The sequence below is a fragment of the Pongo abelii genome, chromosome 3, assembly GCF_028885655.2.
Source record: "Pongo abelii isolate AG06213 chromosome 3, NHGRI_mPonAbe1-v2.0_pri, whole genome shotgun sequence".
Lineage (NCBI taxonomy): Eukaryota > Metazoa > Chordata > Mammalia > Primates > Hominidae > Pongo > Pongo abelii.
Window position 1 is genome coordinate 19,698,082 of NC_071988.2, and position 27,230 is coordinate 19,725,311.

The 27,230-nt window shown below is 38.7% G+C and overlaps 1 protein-coding gene and 1 long non-coding RNA gene across 5 annotated transcripts in view; one reads left to right on the forward strand and one right to left on the reverse strand.

The window, feature by feature from the left end:
- The window catches only part of SLIT2 (slit guidance ligand 2), a 367,685-nt gene that overhangs the window by 338,641 nt on the left and 1,814 nt on the right, over window positions 1-27,230 (forward strand). For all 4 annotated transcript variants that reach the window (XM_054554980.2, XM_024246094.3, XM_054554981.2 and 1 more), the window contains 6 exons: window positions 4,183-4,320; window positions 4,898-5,138; window positions 6,727-6,857; window positions 18,498-18,652; window positions 25,394-25,682; window positions 25,928-26,139. In XM_054554980.2, the coding sequence (XP_054410955.1) occupies window positions 4,183-4,320; window positions 4,898-5,138; window positions 6,727-6,857; window positions 18,498-18,652; window positions 25,394-25,682; window positions 25,928-26,139 (1,166 nt within the window). The remainder of the gene's footprint in view (window positions 1-4,182; window positions 4,321-4,897; window positions 5,139-6,726; window positions 6,858-18,497; window positions 18,653-25,393; window positions 25,683-25,927; window positions 26,140-27,230) is intronic.
- The window catches only part of LOC129059233 (uncharacterized), an 88,986-nt gene continuing 76,009 nt past the window's right edge, over window positions 14,254-27,230 (reverse strand). The window contains exons 6-7 of the long non-coding RNA XR_010139632.1: window positions 15,005-15,115; window positions 14,254-14,594 (exon numbers count right to left, since the gene is read on the reverse strand). This is a non-coding gene — a long non-coding RNA (uncharacterized LOC129059233). The remainder of the gene's footprint in view (window positions 14,595-15,004; window positions 15,116-27,230) is intronic.

Consider the following 27,230-nt stretch of genomic DNA (forward strand, 5'->3'; position numbering starts at 1 on the left):
TAAATTAAATATTTATTTTCAAGCTTTCTTTTGACAATGTGCTTTTGCTTTAATTTGGCTTAAAATCCAAAAATGTAGAATATGTAGGTACAGTTGTAGCACCTGCTAATTCCCTACAATGTCTTTTTGAAAAAGGAAAGAATAAATTTGATTCTATTTTGCATTATATTTTAGTTTACAACCCTAGGCAAAAACCCAATGTTATTCCATTTTCACTTTATACCAAACTTTACATTATATTTTATTCAACCAAACACTGTAGGTAAGTTGTTTTTAGTCGTCACATCAATGATACGCTCACAATTTAATTTGGCAAGTTGAAAACACATCACTTACATAATAAATATCATTTCTTAGAGAAATTAGCAGTAAGGAAAGTTTTCCAGAACAGCTCATCTGCTGAACAGATTTCACAGTACTTTGTGCATTGTAAGTATAAGATAAAGTATTAGTAAGACTTAATTGAAACCATTAGAAAGTGAGTTTGTCTGCAAAAAGACTAACCCTTAATTAAATATCTCCTCTCACTATCAAATAAATTAGACACTCTTAAAAGTGCATTTTGCCGCATTATGGACTAACTGATTTGGAAACCCTCTGTTTTCCGTCATAATTTGTAAGCTCGTTTCATAGTTGTATGTATGTAGTTTAGCAGAAAACAGGTTAAGTCGGTGTGTGTTTGCTGTTACTCCCGACATTGTGGGAAAGGTAGCTGTGAAAAGAAAATAGACTTAAAAATCAAATGATGTGAAGCTGCTAAAGAAAATCTCTACTGACAAATGTTTAGACAAGTTATGCTATGTTACTTCAACTTCGTTTTCTTATTACTAAGCTAACAGAGCTGATTTTACTTTTATTGCTTTATTATATACCTCATAAATCTCCCAAATTGCTTTGAGATATTTTTAGACTATGATATGCCATAAGCAGTATTTTCAAACATGCATCTTACATAGCCAGCTTTGGGCTTCTAAACAGTGTATTTTATATTCTTTGCTCCTTCCTCTCTCCTTGTCAGATAATAGAGTTGAAGGAATGTCATAGGTTTTATTGATAATACAAACTAAGGAATTCTTATTTAAATTTTTTCTTTCTGTTTTGAAACTCAGTCTGAGGAGCAAAAGAAAGACAAAAATGTTGGACATAATGTAACTCCAAGCTCTAATGGTCTTGAAAAATAGTGTTTGGAGAGAAGAGAATATAAAATAGCTCTTAGACAGCCGCTGTGGTGGATGTGTGGTTCTCTTATCTTTCACTTTGATTTCTTTTTTCAGATAAATAATTCAGAGTGTTTCAAAGCATTTCTTCTTTCTTTTAATGCTTGGCACTTCAACAACTCTGCTCACATTAACATTGATGGAAGTTCTCTTCTCGGGCCTTGTCCATCTCTTTGAGAATGTATATGGCCACTTAGAGTCCATTTAACTTCAGACTTGTTGTTTACTTTGCTTTGCTATGATTTAGCATTAAAACCAACTGGCTGCAAAGCAAGCATGCTTATGCAGTGAGCTCATTTTATTTCTTAATTCATACATGCAGAGCTGAAAGTCTGTTTGCTACTCTTGGAGGCTATATACTCCCATTTGTTTTAATTCATCCGCTCTCCAGCAACTCTCAAATCCTGATTTTGCATTTTCAGACAAAACCTTAGGCATTCAGTAATGCCACATTCACTTGGGTGTTTTTAATTATCCTTACTTTAAATCCTAATAGCTTTGAAATAGAAAAGTGGATAATTAATACAGACTAAACCATAAAAGCTTTTATAGAATTATAAAGATGTATATAGAAAATTATTTTAAAAACCAGCCATTTATAGAACATGCATTATATATAAAAACTATACTAATTAATTTACAGATAGTTGCATTTAATCTTTAAATAAACCTGTGAGGTGGAATTATATACATATTAAAGATGACGAAAAGAACACTTACAGAGATTAAGTAATTTAGTCAATATTATATACACTTTATGCTAAGTGAAATAAGCCAGACATAGTAAGACAAATACCGGATGGTCTCACTTATATGTGGAATTTTAAAAAGTCAAACTTATAGAAAAAGAGAGTAGAAGAGTGGTTACCAGGAATTGGGGTGGGGAAAATGGGAAGATGTTGGCCAATGGCACAAATTTTCAGTTACAGGATGAATAATAAGTTCTAGAGACCTAATATCACAGCATGGTCACCATAGTTAATACTGTATTATATACTTGAAATTTGCTCAGAGAGCAGATCTGAAATATTTTCACCACAAAAGGAAAAGGGTAACTATGGGAGGTGATGGGTATGTTAATTAGCTTGACTGTGGTAATTATTTCACAATGGATGTATGTATAAAACATCACCATGTACATCTTTAAAATATAAAGATTTTATTTTTCAATTATACCTCAATAAATCTGGAATAAAATAAAGTTGGTAACATACAATTAAGAATGAAGCCGGGGTACAGAAGCAGTTCTGTAAAACCTGAATTCTGCAAAGCCTGAATTCTGCAGAGCTAAGTTACAGTTTTCTCATATATACACATATATGTTTTATGATATATATATGAAGTTATATATATACATGAAGTATGTATATGTGTATATGTGAGAAGTTATATAGTATATATGAGAAGTTAAGTTATAGTTTTCTCATATATACACATATATATACTCATATATATACACATGTACATACACATATACATACACACGTGTATATACACATGTACATATATATGCGTACACGTGTACATATATACACATATATATGTGTATATATTTATACGTGTATATATGTGTGTATATATGAGAAAACTATGACCTAGCTCTGCAGAATTCAGGCTTTGCAATTATGTATATATATATGTATATATGTGTGTGTATGTATGTGTATATATGTATATATAAAGTCAGTGAACCCTCTCTTAAACTCAAATCAAAAACACTCTTGGAAGCCAATGTATAAGCCTAATAAATCACAACAGGAGAGTGTTGAGGAAAAGGTGGAGGGTAGAGGGAGGCTTCCAGAAGACCCTTCCTCATTGATGGCCATACCTGTAGGGATTCTATGGTCCCCTATAGGTCCACAATGCAGTTTGAAAACTGCTGCACGTGCCACACTGCCTTTCTTCATGCAGCTATAAAGTCCTGCATCCTTGGTATCATAACTAGAGATCCCAGTGGTCAGCACTAGAGAAGCACAGGTTTAAAGGGAGCCTGTGGAATGAATTATTCAACAGCATAGTGCAGTGGTTAGAAATACAAGCTTTCTTGTCGGATTGCTTGAGTTTGATTCCTGGCTGTGGCACTTAGAAGTTAAGTGTTTGGGGGCAAAGTACTTCACCTCTTTGTTCCTTAGTCTCCTCACCTGTAGAGTGGGCGAAATAATACCACCAATGTCACAGGACTGTGGAGAGGATTCAGTGAGTCCATAGATGCCACATGGTTAGAGCAGGGCCAGAGGAAGTGCTCAGTGAATGTCAGCTGTATTATTACTCCTGGTTCTTCACCATCAATGCAGCCGAGACCCTTTACCACCATGGTGAACAGGCTGGAAACTGTCCGTGGGATCGGCCCCGTGAATTTTCTATCAGTTCTTCTATCCTAACCCATTATATCAGTCCCGTTCTTCTATAATGAGTATCTGGATTCATTGTGAATTAGGGTATTTAGTATTAATATATTTGCTTTTCTTGAAGTAGTACCTTGTTCTGATGTATCTAGTCTCTATTGTAAAATTTAAAATGTTAATCATTTTTTAAAATATGTTTAATATTCCCAGTAAATTTTACAACATAGCACTTTTATAATCTCAATGATCAAATGGATTAGGCCAAACTGAAAATATAGGGCACTGTAAGCAAACAAAATGGGGAGAAAGAAAGGAAGGAAGAGGGAGGAGAGTGGGTGGGAGGGAGTGACCCTGCTACAATTATCCTGTTCTTATTTGGACTGTGGATGTTCACTGTCATCAAGGAGATCAAATCACTATTTCTCTGGTAGATCACAGTGATAGAACATGGAATATACTGCAGAACAGTTCGATTTTCTAGGTATCCATTAATGTGGGGGCTCTAAGAGCTTATTCTAAATAAGTATTTTAAAGATAGTGCCATTGTGTCTAGATAAAATGCATTGTTTACTTATTTTGGCTCAGTTGGGTTTGAAACCATTACCTACTTGTTCCAACAGATGTGACTGCACACCAGGGTACGTAGGTGAACACTGCGACATCGATTTTGACGACTGCCAAGACAACAAGTGTAAAAACGGAGCCCACTGCACGGATGCAGTGAACGGCTATACGTGCATATGCCCCGAAGGTTACAGGTAAAAGCAGAAATGAATAAGACCTAGTGTTCAATAAGACCTAGCATAACAGGATGACTATAATCAGTAGTAGTGTAATTGTACATTTTAAAATAACTAAAAGAGTATAACTGGATTGTTTGTAACACAAGGATAAATACTTGAGGGGATGGATACCCCATTTAACATGATGTGATTATTATGCATTATATGCCTGTATCAAAATACCTCATGTACCCCATAAATATATACACTTACTAGGGACCCACAAAAATTAAAATAAAAAAATTTTAAGACAAAAAAAGTAGAACTTACAGAAGCAAAGAGTAGAATGAGGGTTACCAAGGAGGAAGACAGGGATGGTGTTTGGGGAGATGTTGGGCAAAGGGTACAAAATGTCATTTAGACAGGATGAGTAAGTTTGGAATATCTATTGTACAGCACAGTGATGATATTGTTTAATAGTTAAGAATACTTGAAAACCAGAAAAACAAGGAAGTGCACATGTATAATATACAGTTATGTTATACAGCTCTCAATTCAGATTGGCAATTAAGTAAAATCATATTAACTTATTTTTTTTCTCCTTATTCTTCAGTGGCTTGTTCTGTGAGTTTTCTCCACCCATGGTCCTCCCTCGTACCAGCCCCTGTGATAATTTTGATTGTCAGAATGGAGCTCAGTGTATCGTCAGAATAAATGAGCCAATATGTCAGTGTTTGCCTGGCTATCAGGGAGAAAAGTGTGAAAAATTGGTCAGTGTGAATTTTATAAACAAAGAGTCTTACCTTCAGATTCCTTCAGCCAAGGTTCGGCCTCAGACAAACATCACACTTCAGGTAAGAGTTCTCTCTCTATGGAGAGATGATCTGATCTTAAAATTCAGCTTCAGAGAACAAACATTTGTGGTAGCTTCTGAATGATTGATAGTATGTCTCAAATAGACAGTTAAAAACAGAAAATGCTCCTTGTGGACAGCGTTAGTAATTTTTCTCTTCAACATTTGTATTTTCAAGACAAAATGAAAACCAAATATTTTATTCATTACTTGATAAGCAGACAGTACAAAATAATATGTCTCTTTGTTTTGTGCTCAGACAAAAACATTTTATTCATTTGCTTTTATGGCTCTGCAGTTCAGCCTCTGCACGGGGGAGGCTTTTCTTAGGAAATCTGCAGCTAGGAAGGGTGCAGGCGAGAAAGAACACCTGGATTCAACCACCAGTACCTTTTTTTTTTTTTTTTTTTGAAACAGAGTCTTGCTCTGTCACCCAGGCTGGAGTTCGGTGGCACGATCTCAGCTCACTGCAAACTCCGTCTCCCAGGCTCAAGTGATTCTCCTGCCTCAGCCTCCCGAGTAGCTGGGATGACAGGCATGTGCCACCATGTCTGGCTAATTTTTTTGTATTTTTAGTAGAGACAGGGTTTCACCATGTTGGCCAGGATTGTGTTGAACTCCTAACCTCATGTGATCTACCCGCCTCGGCCTTCCAAAGTGCTGGGATTACAGGTGTGAGCCACTGCGCTCAGCCAACCAGCAACTTTTAACTCTTCGCCCAGAACTTTGAAGAATTGACATGAAATTAACAAACTCAAATTTTAAGTCTTTCCACCAACTCACTGTATACCTTTGAGCAAGTCATTCAGATCCCTATGGAAGAAGCTGCACTAGATTAAAGATAATAAATATAGTGTACATGGGGCAAATTATGTCTACATATTTGTTTTATCTGATAAGCAAAATCATTTAATATATTTTTAATTCAAATGACTTTAGCCAGTTTCATGTAGACACCACCCCTTTTTTGGTTTACCCTGATACTCTAGTGAGGGACAGGGGATCCTTTTGAAGTCAGGAAGAAGAGAATCCTGGAAGGCATGATTCTCTACCTTCCAGTGTTTGCCCCACCAAATTGTTATGAGAACTGCACAGTGATGTTGGGGCTTAAGTCTTAACTTAGCTAATTAATCCTTTAAAAGCCAAAATGAACCAAAGAGCAGGATAAAAACAAAGATTTCCCCCTACACATGGCATAACTGTGAAGAATTTGTTTTTTTAATATGGGATATAAAAATCCGTCTTTGACAATGTAGTCATTTTTCACAGATGCTATAAATAAAGCTTATAACAGGAGCAAAAGGAGCAGTTTAGCGCAAATCTCCAGCAAAGAAAGTTCTAAGCACATCCAACATGTTTACTTGAGGATTTCTTATTGTTCTTTTTAAGTTTCTTTATGGATTTATTTGCAACAAAGCAATTTAAGAACAAGTCACCTTTCAAGTAATAATTTCAGCATTGTTTTCTCATAGCCATCAGGAAAACATAAACCATAGTAAAACCTCTTCACCTCACTTAGCAGTCTCTTTCTGATGAAATACGTTTGGTTGCCTACACATCCTAGTAATGCCAGGGTTACTTTCTACTAGATTGCCACAGATGAAGACAGCGGAATCCTCCTGTATAAGGGTGACAAAGACCATATCGCGGTAGAACTCTATCGGGGGCGTGTTCGTGCCAGCTATGATACCGGCTCTCACCCGGCTTCTGCCATTTACAGGTGAAGATCTCTCAGTTACGGGTAAAGGTGAAAAAAATTGCTTAATGAAGAACTGCTTCTCCTCTATTTTATTATGGAGAGGAGAGAGACTAGGTTGGCTCCAGCAGGTCTTAGGATGAGGGTATTAGTGAGAAACCTGGCAGGAACGGAGGGCATGCTCAAATTGGAGAGTGTGAGGAGGGATTTGTAAGGGGACTGCTATGCACAAAGAGGTGACTGGGATAGTACAGTAACCTGGGGCTGGAAACAAGGGATGCAGGGAGGTGTTGCTACCCATATGCCTGAAGGATCAAGAGGAGGGAGCAGTTATGGAAACTCATGCTCTGTAAAGGCTTTGTAGAGAGGCTTGCCTGACAGAAGCCGTGACCTTTAATAGAGGTTTGCAGTAAGCTCTCAAGGAAACAACCAGCTTTTGAAATACACAACCTCACTCTCTTTCCTCCCAACAATCTCCTGTCTGTGTTCCCCACTGGCCACGCTGCATGCCAGGAAAGAAGGAATCTATAGACTCTAGTAATGTAGCTTGCACATGAGCTTCCTGGGGCTCAGAGCTGGGTAAAGAAAGTTGGAAGGGAGCTCCAGAGAATCAAATGAAGATATCCAGCACTGTGAGTAACTTCAGGTTGCCATTCATACCTCAGAGGTTTATTGAGCACTTGCTATGTGCCAGACCTGTCCTGAGCTTTAAGGGACAAAGCCCCTGCTCATTTGGAACTTACACAGAATAAGCAAATGGATTCTTACAATGTTGTCATAGGGAATCTTGACCACCCATTTTGGAAGTTTTCTAATGATTAATGATATTAATAATATACCGGACACGTGAAATGGGTGGTATTTGTGGGGTATAATTTTTAGTCCTTATTGCATAAGACTATCAGAGCCCCTCTGTTGGAACCCAACACCAATTCCCTGACATCCTGCAGACTATTTAGCTAGTTAATTTTTTCACATGTAGAAATTCACCCTTTAGAGAAGGGATCACAAACTCCTAAGCAGTCAGTTTTTCCAGATAAGTAACATAAATGATTAAACAGGTCAAGTGCAAGAAAATAATATGCTCTCACCCTTTTATTCCGTAAAAGATCTAAATTTTTACATAAGTATTATTTTATTATAAATAGCCTTGATGTTGGCAATATAAAAGAAGTAGTTGTGACTGGAATGAACCAATAGTAAATATTTGTCAAAACAGGATTTCATCTACTCAGTTCTCCGTGGAGAAAATATGGACTTAGGTTTTTCCAGACTCTTGGCTTTTCAGGAAAAAGGCAGAAATATGGGGTTTTTTCAATATAAATTTTCTCTCCTTTAGATATCAGTGTGCATTTTTAATACTATATATAATGAACAAAACATATCTGTAGGTCAGACACACTTGGCAACAAACGAACAGGCACTGATTATGACATAAAGTGGAGACGCTGGCCTGCATGTTATTGATATTCTCATATGTATCAGTGTGCTTCAAAAGTCTTCACATCTTATTTGATGCTTCATAATAGTTCTGGGAAAGTACATGCCACTTGTAGCCATGAATGAAATTTGATATCCACCACTTGTGAATATTTGGAGCATGGAAACAAACACATAATTGTTGGTTTCCAAGTTGAATACAATACTGATTTTATCTCCAAATGGTGATGAATTAGTGCCAAGATTTTAGATATTACGAGGCCTTAAATTTTCTTGCCTCAATGTGTTTCAGCCCATAAAAAGATTTCAGAAATTTGTGGTTCATTTTTTTTATTTTTTTTTAATTTATTTTATGTAATGGTGCAGCACAGAACTCTCAGAAGCCATAGTAAAGGTTTTTGGTTTGGCTTATTAAAGCTAGCATTCATATCACATATGCCAAAATATTTCTAAATACTTTGTAGAAACCCAAGTTATTATATCCGAACCAAGGACCTACCATAACGAGTTTGTTTGAGTTTATGTTCATTGCCATTTCACCTAACAAAGGATGGAGTGTATCTTGTGACATTTATAAAGGGACTGTTATGTTGCATTTTCTTTTTTTTTTTTTTTGGAGACAGAGTCTCACTCAGTCACCCAGGCTGGAGTGCAGTGTTGCGATCTTGGCTCACTGCAAGCTCCGCCTCCTGGGTTCATTCCATTCTCCTGCCTCGGCCTCCCAAGTATCTGGGACTACAGGTACCTGCCACTATGCCTGGCTAATCTTTTTTGTATTTTTAGTAGAGACGGGGTTTCACCGTGTCAGCCAGGATGGTCTCGATCTCCAACCTCGTGATCCGTCCATCTCATATTCTTTGTTAGGAGCTGCATGCCCATGTTTCTGCTGGTGGATCATCTAATAGAGATACAAAATGTGAGGCCTAGAGCAAATACAGCTTTAATTTAATTATTGCCTTTTGGCTTATGACCAAAAAAATTTTCTTGATTTTCCAATCCAGAAAAGCTATGACCTTATTTTTTAATAAAAGAGGCAACAATTACCAATAATTCAGATATATAGATATGTATAATACATTTTATTAACATATTAAATATAAAATAATATTTTTATGTTGAGAAAATTAATAATGTAAGAAAAAAGGAAGAAAGGAAGGAAGCAATGAAGAAAAAAGAAGGAAGACAGGAAGGAAATGTAAGGAAGAACAAGTATCAAAGGAGATAAATATAAGCACTTACATTTTCATGTATTTGCACAAAGAAAAACTAGACACAGACAAAAAAGAAATAGAAACAAGACTTCCGCATGAATACCATTTTATATCTATTTGATTTTTGAGCCATTTCAATGTCATTACCACTCAAAAATATAATTGAGATAATAGAAAAAAGCAGCTGCTCTAGAGATAGTCGGGCTTGATTCAAGTCCAGCTCTGTTATCAACTAACTGTGTGTCTTGGACAGATTGCTTCAGCTCCCTGGGCCTCATCTGGCAAATGGGGATAACAAATAATAGTGTCCTTTTAGCGAGATTATGGTAAGAATTGTACGACATGATAAATGTAAAATATTTGCAACGATGCTTGGTAAACCATAAACAATGATGGCTACTGGTATCACAAATTCAGGATGTCCAAAACTGAGTTTATTTCATTTGCTTCACCCAAACCTGTGTTCCCATTGCATTCCTTCTTTCATTGAAAGGCATAACAGGTGCAATGGATCTACTCTTAATCCTCTCCTTTCCTTTACCTTCAATTTGCAGTTTTTCATAACTCTTAGCTCTGATACGGCTAATTTTTTGGCCTTTTTTCAAATGCCAGAAAATGCCAAGCAAGGCAACCTCTGTCCTGGGCCAGGCCTTTATTACAATCTAAAATCTTTGACGAAAGATAGTACTTCTCCATCCCTGTAGTAAAATCTATCAATAACAGTGTTGCAATCAGCTGTCCCATAAGTTGCTAATAAATATTTTGTCTGGGTGAAGTACATTTTCAAATTTTGATTTGTTTCCACTTAAGTTCAGTTTTATTGCCATAATTCTGTGTTATATAAAATTTACTTTGGTAAAACATTGTTTTCCAAATTTTGCATTATTAAATATATTATTGGGCCTTGCACTTGGAAATAATTTTACACCTCAGGTGCATCATTTCAATTGCCTGTTTAATTCTCCACATTGAAGAAAATTGATTTTATTTTAGCAAAATGAAATCTGATAAAATGAGGGGAAAGTAATAATACACTTATTAATTCTATAGGGTATTTTTGGTTAAAATTTATTTTATATGTCAACTATTGTTTCATATAAATCAGTATGAAGACAATTATTTTATGAAATTATCTCTAGACTGGTAATTTGCTGCCCTTCAAAAAGACTTTCTTTTAATCTAGATAAGGGGAAACATTTTTTACAAAAGTTAATGAAAAATATGTGCTTCTTTCTTTAAATTTAAATTAATGTCATTTTCCAAACCAGACAGCCTCTTTGAAAACACAGCCAACTATATTAAAAGTTAAAAGACAGTAGTTAACATAGCTTGAAGTGTATTTAAGAAAACTCAAGATGTAGTAATTATTCTTTTAGCGCAGAAATAAAGTAGTATGCACATTTTCTAATCTTATCTGTTACATCCAGATAGAATATCATGGCTTCTTGTAGACATGCCTGCTGTTAACAGCACCAAGCATGCAGGCAGTAGTGTAGAACAGTTGTTTCCAAAAGTCTGCATTGGAATCACCTGAAAAACATGTTAAAATACAGGTGTTGGGCACCACCCCTAGTTTCTGATTCTGTAGGTCTTAGCTAGACCTGAGAATTTGCATTTTTAACAAGTTTCCAGAAGATCTTGTACTCCAGGGACTACACTTTGAGAACCCCTTGTGTAAAAGGAATATGTACTTTGAGAGCTGATTGTCTGCATCTCTTCTCATATCCAAGTTCTACAACATCATGCTTGATGCTCACATTGAAATCAGCCATGTTGGGAGTATTCCCACCACAAAAATCAGCAAACCCAAAAATCCAGGTTTTTGTTCCTGTTTTTTTTTAACAGTACCAGTTGTTAAACATTTGCCAACAACCTACTGCCTAAAGGACTGTAACCAGCAACGTAGATGAAATGAGCTGCCTAACAAGGGAATGGATTTGGAATATGGCGCACGGGCCTAATCTTTACAACACTTAGAGAATAGCATAAAGAGGGACTTAGTAATTGTATTAGCCCATTTTCACACTGCTGATAAAGACATACCCGAGACTGGGTAATTTATAAAGAAAAAGAGGTTTAATTGACTCACAGTTCCACATGGCGAGGGAGGCCTCACAGTCATAGCAGAAGGCGAAAGGAATGTCTTACATGGTGGCAGACAAGAGAGAATTGAGAACCAAGCGAAAGGGGAAAATTCCAATAAAACCATCACATCTCGTGAGACTCTTTCGCTACCATGATAACAGTATGGGGAAAACCGCCCCCATAATTCAGTTATCTCCCACTGGGTCCCTCCCACAACACGGGGAATTATGGGAACTACGATTCAAGATGAGATTTGGGTGGGGACACAGCCAAACCATATCAGTAATAGTGCCGTGAATTAATGGAAAAATGAATGGCAGCCTAAATTTAAGCAGTAGGTCCTCAGACAGGGCTAGAGTATTAAATTTTTATTCTCAAGTAGGCTAATAATCTGCTGTCTTTCAAAGTGACTTTCTTTTCATCTAGAAAAACATAAACTTTTTTTAACAAAAGTTATTATTGAAAAATAAGTGCTTCTTTTTTTAGATTCAAATTAATATCATTTTCCAAACCAGGTAGCTTCTTTGGAAACACAGCTAGCTACTGTTTAAAAATAAGAAAATCAGATGAACCACCTTACTAGTGTACAAGTTTTCATATTTAGGCAACCTGCTCAAATTCAGGGGACTTTCTGTCACCTACTGTTACATTTGATTGGCTACATACACTCTGGTTTGCGCAATTTAGAGGCTTGCATTTCAACAAAAATACAAAAGAAACCCAACAAAGATTATCTCTGTATCTGAGAAGCTCAGTCTCATCAGGGAGACAGACAGTAGACAGAATCTATATGGTATTCTTGTTTCCAAGATGTTTATTCAGCCATTCTTGATATGCCATACGGAAAGGTTCCCCTGTTTACTAGCTTATAACCTTGGGCAAATTGCTTCATTTCTTTGTGCTTTATTTTCCTTATCTCAATAAATGCAATTAGATCTGCTTTTCATGTTTGGTTATGAGAATTCAATGAATGTAAAGCAACTAGCATCGTGCTTGGCACAGAGTCGGCTCACGATAGTGAGTAATGCTGATGATTCATGGATACTCTTCCTGCTCAGATATCCAGATATTGAAGAATAAATACCCAAGTGGGAATTTTATAGCCTGACATCTCACTGTACAGTATGTTCAAGTTTAGAGAAGCCTTTCTAGTTTAGTGAATTTTATTCACATTGATCTGTTTTAAAAGTACTGATTAAAATATTACTTGAAAAACTATTTTCTAAAGCTTTCTTTTGAAAAATTCTTATAGGTATATATAGATATCTTTTTGTTGTTGTTGTTGTTGTTTTGGAGACAGAGCCTTGCTCTGTCGCCCAGGCTGGAGTGCAGTGGCGCGATCTCGGCTCACTGCAAGCTCTGCCTCCCAGGTTCATGCCATCCTCCTGCCTCAGCCTCCTGAGTAGCTGGGACTACAGGCACCCACCACTATGCCTGGCTTTTTTTGTATTTTTAGTAGAGATGGGGTTTCAACCATGTTAGCCAGGATGGTCTCCATCTCCCGACCTTGTGATCGATCCGCCCACCTCAGCCTCCCAAAGTGCTGGGATTACAAGCGTGAGCCACTGCACCCAGCGTACATAGATATCTTGAATCTCATTTGGCTTCCCATTCCTTTTGACTAAAGAGATAGGCAAGGATACTTTTTAGTATCACTCCCACTTCACAGGTGAAGTTATCATCAGCCCAGAGATACCAAAATGAGATGACCAGTTGAATTTGTTTGGTTTCCAGTTCCTATTCCAAAGAGCAGAATATGCCACCAGATACTTTAATTTTTTTTTCTTTTTTTTTTTTGAGATGGAGTCTTGCTCTGTTGCCCAGGCTAGAGGGCAGTGGTGCAATCTCAGCTCGCTGAAACCTCCACCTCCTGGGTTCAAGCGATTCTCTTGTCTCAGTCTCCAGAGTAGCTGGGATTACAGGCATGTGCCACCATGCCCAGCTAATTTTTGTATTTTTACTAGAGACGGGGTTTCACCATCTTGTCCAGGCTGGACTTGAACTCCTGACCTCGTGATCCACACGCCTTGGCCTCCCAAAGTGCTGGAATTATAGGTGTGAGCCACCGCACCCAGCCCAGATACTTTAAAATTTTAAGGCAAGAAGTTGAAGCACACATAAGGAAAAACAGTCTGTTTATTAAACTACAGAAATACATTATGTTTATCATTGTTAATGTGTTGTGTGTAAGCAAAGTAGAGAAAGAAAATCAGAGACATTTTAAAGCCCCTTTTAAGCCCCAAGTTTCTGAATTATTTTTCTGTAGCAGACCGCAAACAGTTGGGGAACTGCTTTGTTTTCATGTATCCATTTCCAGTATATAAATTTAAGAAAACAAATCTCAGGAAACAGGTGAGCATAGTAAAACTAAACTTCATAGTAATAGTAATAAATGCAATTCAAATTCCCAGTGGAAAGGCTAAAAGTTAAGTGGTTCGCCTGTAGTTTTTGTGAGTCATAAAATACCTTGTTCCCTAGGGAGTGGTGAAAGAGAGTTTATCAATACTTATCAGAACCCAAAAGGATGCCATGCATTGCATGTGGGTATGTAGGAGACAGCTGCTATAGACTGAAAAGTGGATTATGGCTTTCTAGCTCAGGCAGTCTTACTATATAGCAACTGATGTGTCGATCACTGCTTTTATTTTATTTTATTTTATTTTATTTTATTTTTTGAGACAGAGTTTCACTTTGTTGCCCAGGCCAGACTGCAGTGGCACGGTCTCGGCTCACTGCAACCTCCGCCTCCCGGGTTCAAGCAATCCTCGTGCCTCAGCCTCCCACATAGCTGGGATCATAGGCACCCGCCACCACGCCCGGCTGATTTTGTTTGTATTTTAGTAGAGACAGGGTTTCACGATATTGCCGAGGCTGGTCTCGAACTCCTGAGCTCAAGCAATCCGCCCATCTTGGCCTCCCAAAGTGCTAGGATTACAGGTGTGAGCCACCGCGCCTGGCCCACTGCTTTAATTTTAAACGAATGTGTAGACAAAGGATTCCTGGACATCCTCCAGTTTATCTCATTCTAGAAAAGACAGCATGAAACACCAAGTTAGAATGTTATTAACTCTGAAAAATTCTCTTTAGGTCCCATGTGTAAAATACCATCTTAAAAACCAAATTGGCCAGTCGTGGTGGTTTACATCTGTAATCTCAGCTCTTTGGGAGTCCAAGCCAGGAAGATCACTTGAGACCAGCCTGGGAAACATGGCAAGACCCTGTCTCTACAGAAAAATTTAAAAAGTAGCTGGGCATGTTGGCATGCAGCTGTGGTCCTAGGTACTTAGGAAGCTGAGGCAGCAGGATCACTTGAGTCCAGGAGGCTGAGGCTGCAGTCAGCCGTAATTATGTCACCATACTCCAGCCTGGCTGACAGAGTAAGGCTCTGTCTCAAAAAAAAAAGGAATCTAAAATCATGAACTTTACTGTACTTACCTGTTAAAAGGTCAAGATGAGGCTTCATTTAATTCCAGGGAGATATAAATGGAATTAATCTCAATGATAAGTCTTGTGAAGTTCTGGTGTGATCAGATTAGACTTTTAAAACTTTTAGGGAGAGAAAATTATAGTCAGTCTATCTCACTCATAATCTCACTCATAATTGGGAAAATAAAATCCAAACTCAGTTTTTAAATCCATATAATTTATATGCATTCTTCAAACTCTCATTGTAAGATCATTACTTTTATTAACAATTCAGTGTTTTTTAGTAAATGAATCAAGTTTTGCTATCATACAAGGTAATTTACTATAGAACTTTATTCCCAGGCTATTTGGGACAGAAATCATGTATTAAAAGCTTGTTAGTGGTGAAAACACGTGCCATTTGTCTAGGAATAGGTATTCCTCAGGTTTTCGATTGTAAAAGTAGTACATAATCATTAAGAGCACATACACTTGAGCTGGACAACCTGGCTTCAGAACTGTTTAGCCACTAACTAGATGTGTCACCTTGGATGTCCTCAGTGCTCACCTCTTGTTGTGAAGCTTACATGAGGTAATACTTGTAAAGTTCTTAGTACCTGGCCCTTAGTATGTGATATATAATCCTTTGCTCTTACTATTTGCACTTCTCTTAAAAGGAAGAAAAATCACCTAAGGTCACACTAACCAAAGATGACATGTCTAATGAGAGCTAGGACAAGCTGAGCAAGATTTATCTCTCAGCATTATCCTTGACGATACTGCCACTGAAACTTCCAACTATGTTTTATGAAATGAATTTCCAGAGGTCTTGTCTTAAACATGCTTGAAGTGTAATGATTATCTATAGATATCATCTAGGAGTATTGCTAAAAACATTGATATATGTTTTTCCTAATACAGCTCCCTTGTATTTACTTACCATATATTTTCAGAAATAAATAATACATGGCTGATACTTTAAATTAGCTTACAATTAGCAAGAGTTTAAGACGTGTACTCCAAAAAAGAATAAAAAGGAACAGAGGAAGGAATAAAGGAGCAATAAGCAAAGTGAGTTGATGATGAAACTACCTACCTCCAAGTTCCCATCTGACACACTGCATTAGGGTGTTTAAAACCGTAAAGTGTGTTAACTTAAACCATACAATTGTACTGCATCAAACACCGTCATTGATGATGACATGCCTGAATTGACTGTCTAAGACCAATATGTGACGAAGAATCCATTCCTTGGGAATATATGGGCCTTTTCTTTGCAATTTTAAAGAGAAATGGGGGCCTCATTATTAATATTTATTAAGGTTGATGTTGATAGGACATCCATATAAAACTACTTGGAAAGTTGTGTATAACCTCAAAGTAAAAAGGAATTGACTTCTACTCTCTCTATGTCTGTCTTTATTTTAATGTTTTACTTTAAAACTTTTAGTAACTTGATTAAGATATGCCCCCAAAGAAGTTATTATATTTCTGCCAGCCTTTAACATTATCTTACAATCAATATTTAAAATAAAGCTAAATTCTTTCCTAAAGAAGATTCAGAAATGGTATTGAATTATTTGTATCATAATGATCGTGGTTGGGTGGGGGGCTGATATGATAGTGATGGTGATACTAATATCTAACATTCATTTTTGCTATGCTAGGTATCTTTCAGTCATTTTACATAGTCCTCAAATTAACCATGGAAGGCAGAAATATTTATTAGCATTTACTGAAGAGAAAACTGAAATATATTAGTAATAAAGTAACTTATCTAAAACAAACACTTAATAAATGCAGGACCACGATTCAAATCCAGGATTATCTGACTATAGAGTCTATATGCTTAACCATTAGCCGATGTTACTACTTGGCATACCCTCTTAGAAGAGAGTCATATTTAAAACCACTAATGGATGATGTGCAACTTTACTTAGAAAATAATTTTCTGGTCTATTTTTTCCTCTGCCAATTGTATTGATGTTAAGTGTTAGGATAATTAAATGTGTAAAAGGCAAAAATATTGATTGACATATCTAACATTTAATTTTATAAAGTTGTTATCTGAGACAGGCTATCAAAGATTCCTGCACACGTGGACTCTTCTAACCACTTAAACAGAAAGAATGTCAAATGTTTTCACAATTGTGCAGAATGATTTCTCTTGTTCTCAAATCAAAAAAACGTTTTATTATCTGTCAGCATACAATGGAATATGATTAGACTCCAGTGGTGAGAACCATGCAGAAATATGTTAATGCATTTTTCTATCATTCCCTAGACTTTGACATTTTACAAATTTAAATATCAGTGCCTAGAAATTTAAGCAGTCATCTTGTATACAGAGTATTAAGTATTCACATTTAGGAATAATCTATCACATGCTCCCATGTTTCCATGTTGGAGCCTTTTTCAGTCTTCCCAGTATCCCAGCATGTTAGATCTTTAATAATCACCATTAACTTTTTGATGCCAACTTCCATTACGCCATGTTTTTCCTGTATCGTGAAAGGTAAGTACATTCTTAACACTGCACTGTGTATTGGTCCTATTTCTTCTTTGGTCCTGTTTCATTGGTCTGGTTTGCTTTTTTCCCTGCTGTAACACCAGAGTTAGATATGCAACTACACTTTAAAACCATGTAACACATATTTACTAATTGCACTCAACTTCATCTTATTTTTTAATCCTAATTTTCCATTTCCCTTTCTTCATCTTTTTGTCTTTATTCACTTCATCAATTTCTATAAGCCCTTCCAAGGTTTTTAGAAGGTGACAGTAATAATTGTTAGGCCTGGCCCTTGAAAATTATAGAAAAGAATCCAGAGAGCCACTGTCATTGCAATATTTCCTAGATATCACTATGTTAAGCATTTTATTTAATCTGTTATTCCCATGTCTCCACTGAGCATAGATAGCTTCTTCACAGTAATATCAATTGATGAAAATGCACAGAAAGTAAGAGGATATTATTAACAAATTTTAAAAAGTATTGAGATCCCACCAAGTTGGTTCTCCTTGCATTTGTGTGTGTGTTTGATTCTGACAAGTCCTAATATACAGTTTTTTTTAAGAGCAGAAGCCAGCAGTTGCCTAAGGTCAATGTGTTAGGGTGTTTTTGGCACAGGCCTAGGTTCCTTGTCTTTTCAGTACAATTTGAAATAATAGTATCTTGGTAAATGGAACTTTTATGGAAGTTAAAAGCAAATGTATAAATTATCCTTTGGAATCGCTACATATTGAGAGAATGTGGCTGGATGATGATGAAATATAGTTATTTCTACTTCTCATCATAAAAAAACAAACTTATTTTGTATTCAGTTTCTGAGAAGCTGAAATCAATCACATCTCCCTGAAAATGCCTATTTTCGAAAAAAAATTCAACTACTGGTCTTTATCTTCATTAGTGTTAGATTGCCATCTCTTTTCCCAAGGAGCGCTTATCAAAGTTTGTATTTTAACTACCTTGCTTTAATGAAAAGAAAATGGAAGAATCAGCCATTTTTTTTTTCCATTGTAGTGTGGAGACAATCAATGATGGAAACTTCCACATTGTGGAACTACTCGCCCTGGATCAGAGTCTCTCTTTGTCCGTGGATGGTGGGAACCCTAAAATCATCACTAACTTGTCAAAGCAGTCCACTCTGAATTTTGACTCTCCACTCTATGTAGGAGGTAAGCTGTCTTCCAAATTCAGTTGGTCCTCAAACCCTGTGGTTCTCATCATGGATGAATTCTGAAGTTTATTAATGCCTAGTGCATCAGTATTTGTCATTGACCAATAGTGATCAATCATTGAAAGATAGATAGCAAGGACAGAATAGAAAGATCTTTAGGTGGGTATTAAGGGATCATTTTATTATCCCATCTCTCATTCTAACTAAATGTGTCATCTGGGTAGAGAAGGACATTAATTAATATTTATTTTGTATCAATCACATATGCTAGGTGATTTATACATTATATAGTTTAATCTTATATTTGATCTGGTCTATGGAAAAGGAAAGTTGGTTAGAGGTTAAATCATACAATCAAGAAAATGATAAAAAAAAAAAAAAAAAAAAAAAGGTTAATGCAAACTGGAGAGTAGATGACCCCACCGCAACTCCCTTAAGGAGGCAAACCCTATCAGCTCAGTCAAATGTTACCATGCTGGAGCTTCTGCATTACCAGTTGCTAATTCATCTGGATGATAGGATAAGTATCACTGTAATCCAGTGACTGACTGAATGAATGAATGAACAAATTAAATGTGCAAATTATATAAGAATAACAAGAAATAGTTCTGTTCCGCTAAGACCTTAAGGTGAATGAACAAGAGACAGGGTTGGAAAGGTAGGTTAGGACCTGAAATCATAGAGTGAAGACCCTGGGCTTCATGTTTAAGTGAAAAGAAGGCAGATGAGTGAATAAATGACAGACAGAGATATAAGCAAAGTTCTATAGGAGCCCATCGGAGAGGACCCGCAAAGGAGGGAGGTCCCAATCTTGCCTCTATTTGGAGGAACAAATATAAACTGGAGGCATAGAATTTCAAAATTCTGGTAAAAGAGCCAGAAAGCAGTTAATGCTGAATTGAGAAGCATTAGATTAAATTACATTGAATTTATTTGAATTGACTGATAAAACTAACTTATTTTACAGATAAATAAGTAAAAGCTTTGAACAGGTTAGTGTACAGTTTCATCACCATGACAGATATTTTCATGAGTTTCACATCATTTTCTGAAAAATAATAAACCTATGCTACACCATTATCTCAACCACTCAAAGCCTTCTTTTCAGTGCCTCTAAGTCTAGGGCATTTCTGTTTTAATAATTTCAGTAGTAGACAACACTTTGACAGAGGTGGATTGTTTTAGAAACAGTTCAAAGTCTTTGGTTCAATTCTGTAAATATTTATTGAGTACTTACCACACACTAGGAACTAAGTAAATGGATACATAAAGGATACAAAGTTGAAGAAGAAATGTCCATTCTACTCCGGAAAAAGTCAGGAATGCAGAGGCATCTTCAAGTAATTATAATGCATTATAAATAAAGTATTGCATAGTGAGTCTACTCAGCAAGTTGACTGATCTGATTACTTCATGGGAATCACAGCAGGGAGTCTCATTGAAAAGCAAGTCTTCCATTCTTGCCAGCACTCCAGTTAACAGGGTTGCTTTTGGATGGGTGAAGCCAAGTCACAAGTGTACCTGTGATTTGAGAGAAAATAAATTATATTTATTGAGCACATGCTATGTGCCCAACACAGTGCTCCTTTTATAGCCTTAATGTGCAGAGACCTCAGGAAATAGGTATGATTTTCTCTGTTTTGTAGTCCCTGAAGAGCAGTCTTAAGGATTTTATATAATTTGTCCAAGTTCACAAAGATATTATGTAGTAGACACCTCATTTAAGTCCAGGTCTGGCTGACTCCAGAGCCACCTGCATTGCCATTCACTTCTTCACATAAAGCAGAAAGGGAACAAATCTAAGTGTTGTGGCCTTTTGTTGTTTATTTATGGACTTTTCGTTCACTTGGTTTTATTATGCTCTCATTAGAATCCACTTCATTAAATCTTTCAAAGCCCCTTTAGAATGTAGTGCAAAACAAATTTTAAAAATACAGGGGCTGGGCATGGTGGCTCACACCCATGATCTCAGCACTTTGGGAGGCTGAGGAGGGAGGATCATGTGAGCCTGGGAGGTTGAGGCTGCAGTGAACCATAATTGCACCATTGCAGTACAGCCTGGGAAACAGAGCCAGACACTATCTCAAGAAAAAAAAAAAAAAATACAGGATGAGACTGTTTAAGTCAGAACAGCCCCCCACCCCCCCAGCCCCTGCCAAAAAAAAAAACAAAGGAAAAAAAGTTTTAAACTCCAAAATGAAAAGTATTTATCCTTCTGAAGGTAGAGGGCCTGGAAGAATTCAAACAGCACCTCTGTCCACCCAGGCCTCAAGAAAACCACTTTCATCCCAGTCCCACTGCCAGTGATCACCATGGGCCCACTTTGTCCCCACTTAGAGTACAGTCTCAAGGGTGACTCAGATTTTCAAAGCACAAGGAACCTGTAAGACCACAGCCTTGAATGCTGTATGGCAAAGGCATGAGAAGCAGAGGGAGAAAAGGAGAGCGAGGTAGCTAAGTTCCCTTTAAAAATGGTGACTACAGCCGGGCATGGTGGCTCACACCCGTAATCCCAGCACTTTGGGAGGCCAAGGCGGGCGGATCACGAGGTCAGGAGATTGAGAACATCCTGGTTAACACGGTGAAACCCCGTCTCCACTAAAAACTACAAAAAATTAGCCAGGCATGGTGGCGAGCACCTGTAGTCCCAGCTACTTGGGAGGCTGAGGCAGGAGAATGGCATGAACCCGGTAGGTGGAGCTTGCAGTGAGCCGAGATCGCGCCACTGCACTCCAGCCTAGGCAACAATGGGAGACTCCATCTCAAAAAAAAAAAAAAAAAAAAAATGATGACTACAATGAGATACCATCTCACACCAGTGAGAATGGCTATTATTAAAAGTCAAAAAATAACAGCTGCTGGCAAGGTTGTGGAGAGAAAGGAACACTTATACATTATTGGTGGAAATGTAAATTAATTCAGCCATTGTGGAAAACAGTGTGGTGATTCCTCAAAGACCTAAAAATAGAGCTACCATTCAACCCAGCAATCCCATGACTGAGCATATAGTCAAAGCAATCTCAATCATTCTGTCATAAAGACACAGGCGTGCATATGTTCATTGCAGCACTATTCATAATGGCAAAGACATGGAATCAACCTAAATGCCCATCAATTCTAGACTGGATAAAGAAAATGTGGTACATATACACCATGAAATACCATGCAGCCACAAAAAAGAATTGAGCTAATGGCCTTGGCAGGAACATGGGTGGAGCTGGAGGCCGTTATCCTTAGCAAACTAACGCAGGAACAGAAAAACACATACTGCATGTTCTCACTTATAAGTGGGAGCCAAATGATGAGAACACACGGACACAGAGAGGGGAACAACACACACTAGGGCCTAGCAGAGGGCGGAGGTTGGGAGGAGGGAGAGGACCAGGAAAAATCACTAATGGACATTAAGCTTAATTCCTGGGTGCCGAAATAGTCCGTTCAACAAACCCCTTGTGACATGAGTTTACCTGGTTTGTTATATGGTAACACATATACACTGTTGGTGGGGAGCGTAACCCTCATATACCCCTGAACTTAAGATAAAAGTTAAAAACAAACAAACAAAAAAAACCAAAAAAAACAGGGATGCTGCCCAAGGAGGATTGCCTGAAGGTGTTGCCTCAGCATCTGGGGAGAGGCAGCTTAACCTACCCTTGGGTTATCAACTACCCATGATATGTGCTTTACTTGACACAATTTTTTTTTTTTTTTTTTCTGAGACGGAGTTTCGCTCTTGTTGCCCAGGCTGGAGTGCAATGGCGTGATTTTGGCTCACTGCAACTTCCGCCTCCCGAGTTCAAGTGATTCTCCTGCCTCAGCCTCCCGAATAGCTGGGATTACAGGTGCCCACCACCACACCCATCTAATTTTGATATATTTTTAGTAGAGACGGGATTTTATCATGTTGGGCAGGCTGGTCTCAAACTCCTGACATCATGTGATCCACCCACCTCGGCCTCCCAAAGTGCTGGGATTACATGCATGAGCCACTGCACTCGGCCAACACAAAATAATTTAATCTTCATGTTTTTCTGTCTATAGTCCAACTGAACCCTTATTACCTAATGGGGAAAAAAATCAATAAATAAGCCCCATGCATGGAAATCCATGTATATGCAACAAATGCCCTCCTTGCCCCGCCACAGGACACAGGACCTAGGCTTGATACTTGGTCTCTTTATTGCCATTTTGAGGCCTGTAGAAATAAGGCTAAAAGCTCTTTGCTAAGTTATCTGTTGGTTGATTGATTAATTGATTGATTGAATGACTTCCAACCAGGTCCATGGCGTAGAGGAAAGGCTTAAAAAAAATCATGGATCTGGCCGGGTGTGGTGGCTCATGCCTGTAATCCCAGCACTTTGGGAGGCCAAGGCGGGTGGATCACCTGAGGTCAGGAGTTTGAGACCAGCCTGACCAATATGGAGAAACCCCGTCTCTACTAAAATTACAAAATTAGCTGGGCGTGGTGGCGCATGCCTGTAATCCCAGCTTCTCAGGAGCCTAAGGCAGGAGAATCTCTTGAACCCAGGAGGCAGAGGTTGCGGTGAGCTGAGATCATGTCATTGCACTCCAGCCTGGGTGACAAGAGTGAAACTCTGTTTCAAAAAAAAAAGAAAAAAAATCATGGATCTACTTCTGTTTGTCAATGAAGACCCAGTTTCCTAGCTAGCACGTGAAAAGATTGACTCAGAATTCTTGATTTTATGATAGCCTATTAAAAGTCAAATATATGTATGATGTCTAAACATTTTCATTTACAAATTACTCTAGTCAAAGCTGGGCTTTTTCTAATTGTTAGCTTTGGAACAAAAAGGAACAGATTTACTAATTATTTCTCTGTCCTGTGGAACTTTGCCAATCTGTATTTATTCTTGACATGTGCACATATGTGTGTTGTGCCTATATCAAAATGAGCTATTAAAAATAGTTTTGGAAGAGTTCATTTTTAACCACTGAAAAAAGGACCATAAATGTGTGGTCATTAAAGTCCTTATGATGGATGGATATGGTAAAATTAGAAAAACTTACCCCAGGGCAAGGAATTTTCTGTCACCAGTCCTTTCCTGGAAATGGTAAGTTTCATCCTTTTGACCCTGCTCTAGAAAGCAACCCACAGCGAGAGGGACATAGACTAAAGGCCTGTACTCACAGAACTTCACAGCCAAGAGACTTCATTCAATACCTGTCAAAGTGTAACCATGGACTACCTGAATCACCTGAGCTGCATGTAGATATTTAGATTTCTGCACCTCTCCTGTTCCTACAGGATCAGAACCTCAGAAGGGGGAGAGAGAGGAGCCTGCAAAGCTGCCTTTGGGCATGCACTGCTGTTGGTTCTTACGTATGACAAACTTAGGACAACTTCTCTGCTCCATATGCTCATGGTATATAGATGACAATACTAAGCCCCAGAGAGAAGAAATAACTGCTCCAAGTGCACACAGAACCGGAAATCATTACCGTCTAACCTAGTGGTTTCGTACACCTAGCTGTCTGACTTTGGCGCCTGCTTTGAATGCCAATGGATGAGTCATTTCCTATGAATGGGAAAGGAGAAGGTGGCATAAGTTCGGACCCAGAGTGTGCTACAGTTCTTGGTCTTTAGAACCAACAAACCCCCTGAAGAGTGAGAAACTGGGTCTTCCTCAGCCTAGAACTTCCAGCCAGTAGTCCAGAGTTTAGGCACAGCTAAAGCATAACTGGGGGGTTGTGGGGACGTGGTGGTGGTGTAGCCAGCACTCTGAAAGCCTCCAGCACCCTCCCCCCTTCCCTGGATGGGTGCCTTCTGCAGGATGCCTTCCAGGGACTAAGGGTCTGGCTTAGGCGATGGAAAGATTCTTCCGTTTTGCCAAAATGAGTGTTACCAGATGACTGTCGCTAATGGAATGTATATATACAAAGATTGCAAATACTCTGTTTTTGAAGGGATTTCTTTTTTATTTCTGATTTCTTGGACTATGAAGTCTTCACTCTTAATTAGCAAGAAAGAAAAAATGAGGTGAATGAGGTGCTGTCCTGAGAAGAATCAGGAGTGAGTTTTTAGGCATTGACATCATTGACCAAGCTCAGGGATGTTGCCAGGAGTGAGCTGGATTCATTGCTAACTTAGAATGTGGAAGGGGTGGGGTGAATGGTCACTGTGAACCCCAGCTCTCAGCTCCTGAAACCTGGTGGACCTAACCCTGACTCCAGAGATAGAGGAGGTTCTTCTCATCGGCCTAACTCTAACCTGAGCTCACTGGGTCACCTTGAGCATGTCACCAGGGCTTTCTGAGCCCTAGCCCCTTGTCTTTAAGATAAGGGGTAGAATTAGAGCACCACAAACTGACCTTTATAGAGCTCCAGACTTCCAGGAGTGTGTGCCTGGAGGTGGGGGGTGGAGGACAAACAGAGAGGGAGCATTCCCTTCCCCCAGTCTTGCCTTTAAGGACAGTAGCTCTGCCTCTAGGTTTTATATATTTGTGTACATGTAAAGTTTTCTTTGAAGCAAATTTTAAAGATTAACCACCAGTGAACTAGGTATTTTATTCTAGTTGTGGATTAGAATTTCCTGGAGCATCTTCCAATACAGAACAAAACAAAAACACACATCTCTTCTCCACTTCACTGCCCTACCACCCTGCCCAAATATCCTGCCATAATAGGTTGGCAATGAGGTCCCAAGCATCAGTATTTCTGAGTAGCAAATGGCTGAGAAATCCCCAGAGAGCCTGACCTCTGACCTGGTGTTCCTCCCCAGGCATGCCAGGGAAGAGTAACGTGGCATCTCTGCGCCAGGCCCCTGGGCAGAATGGAACCAGCTTCCACGGCTGCATCCGGAACCTTTACATCAACAGTGAGCTGCAGGACTTCCAGAAGGTGCCGATGCAAACAGGCATTTTGCCTGGCTGTGAGCCATGCCACAAGAAGGTGTGTGCCCATGGCACATGCCAGCCCAGCAGCCAGGCAGGCTTCACCTGCGAGTGCCAGGAAGGATGGATGGGGCCCCTCTGTGACCAGCGGACCAATGACCCTTGCCTTGGAAATAAGTAAGTTCCTGCTGCTTGGGAGTTGAGCACACACCTGAAAGCCTCAAAGCCAAACCAAAGGAAGGAAGGAAAGAAGAAGGGGAGGGGACGGGAAGGGAGGGGAGGGGAGGGGAGGGGAGGTTTGTTAGGCGTTAGCACTCTGTCCCTTATATTTTCTCGATCATCCTCCATTCTTATATCACTTCTGTTCATTCTTACCTCCTCTTCTGAATGCATTCCCACTCCTGTGTTCCTCCTCCCTGTAGATGCGTGCATGGCACCTGCTTGCCCATCAATGCATTCTCCTACAGCTGTAAGTGCTTGGAGGGCCATGGAGGTGTCCTCTGTGATGAAGAGGAGGATCTGTTTAACCCGTGCCAGGCGATCAAGTGCAAGCATGGCAAGTGCAGGCTTTCAGGCCTGGGGCAGCCCTACTGTGAATGCAGCAGCGGATACACGGGGGACAGCTGTGATCGAGGTAAGCCAGCCCCACCGGGCACCTCATTCTCTTGGCAAAGCAAGAGGGGTCCCACGTCTTTGAAAAGAGAGGGAGAAAAAGTGAAAAAAAAACCAACAAAAAAAAAACAGGAGCAACAGACACAGACAGAGGGGAGTGACAGGAGAGAATACTAGGTCTACGCACTGCTTGCAGTTGCTGCTATTGATTTATTTTCAAGTATTATGAAGGCACCAGCTGTGAAATGGCCTTAAACCTCCACCACAAGATTGTACACAGCCTTCAGATGCTTCTCACAAGTTGATTTGTTGTGAAAGAAATACTCCTTTTTACCTGATGGAGAAGCACATTTACTTTACTCCTGTCTTACCTTTACCGGCTGTTCTCATCCATATATATTATCAATTCATCTTCTGGCACAGAGAAGATGGTCCTCATAATTCTGCTCTAGTTTTAGTACAAAATGACCTTTCACCTTAGAATCGACTGATTTATCACAGCAAATCATGTGGGTGAGAGGAACGGAAACAGGCTGACTTCTTAGTTCACCTTCCTCCTTCTCCTTTATCTGCGTGATCAGAGCTCGCCTGGCCTCCAGCTGGCACGGATTTTGTTTTGTGTGTCAGAGGGACGAGACAAGAGGAACGTGCCCATGGAAGCTTTTAGCAGATGTCTCTTTTTTGAACTACATACTTTATACTGGGGTAATTTATGAAGTTAATGGAATGTTACTTGTATTAAGTAACAGATTGGATAATATTAAACTCCAGGTCTAATAAATAAAATTGCATACTCTCTGAAACTGCTCCCTGTGGTAAACAAAACCAGCTGTTAGTAGTGTAAAAACAGAAGATGTGTATTTTTTTTTCCTTTTTTGCAATGAAAGAAAATATTTAGGAATCCAATTTTCTTGTCACTGCAATAGCATTGTATTTATAGTCTACATATATAGCATTCACTTTGCTGAAAATAGAGACCAAAAAGAAGTATTTTTCAAAGAATAGGAGGCGTGCCACCAGCTAATAATATGTAAAGCAAGTTACGAAGGGGAAGCAAAGGCTTCGGAATTAAGTTGTGGATTCACAGTCACTCTGCATGACTTACAGTGACTG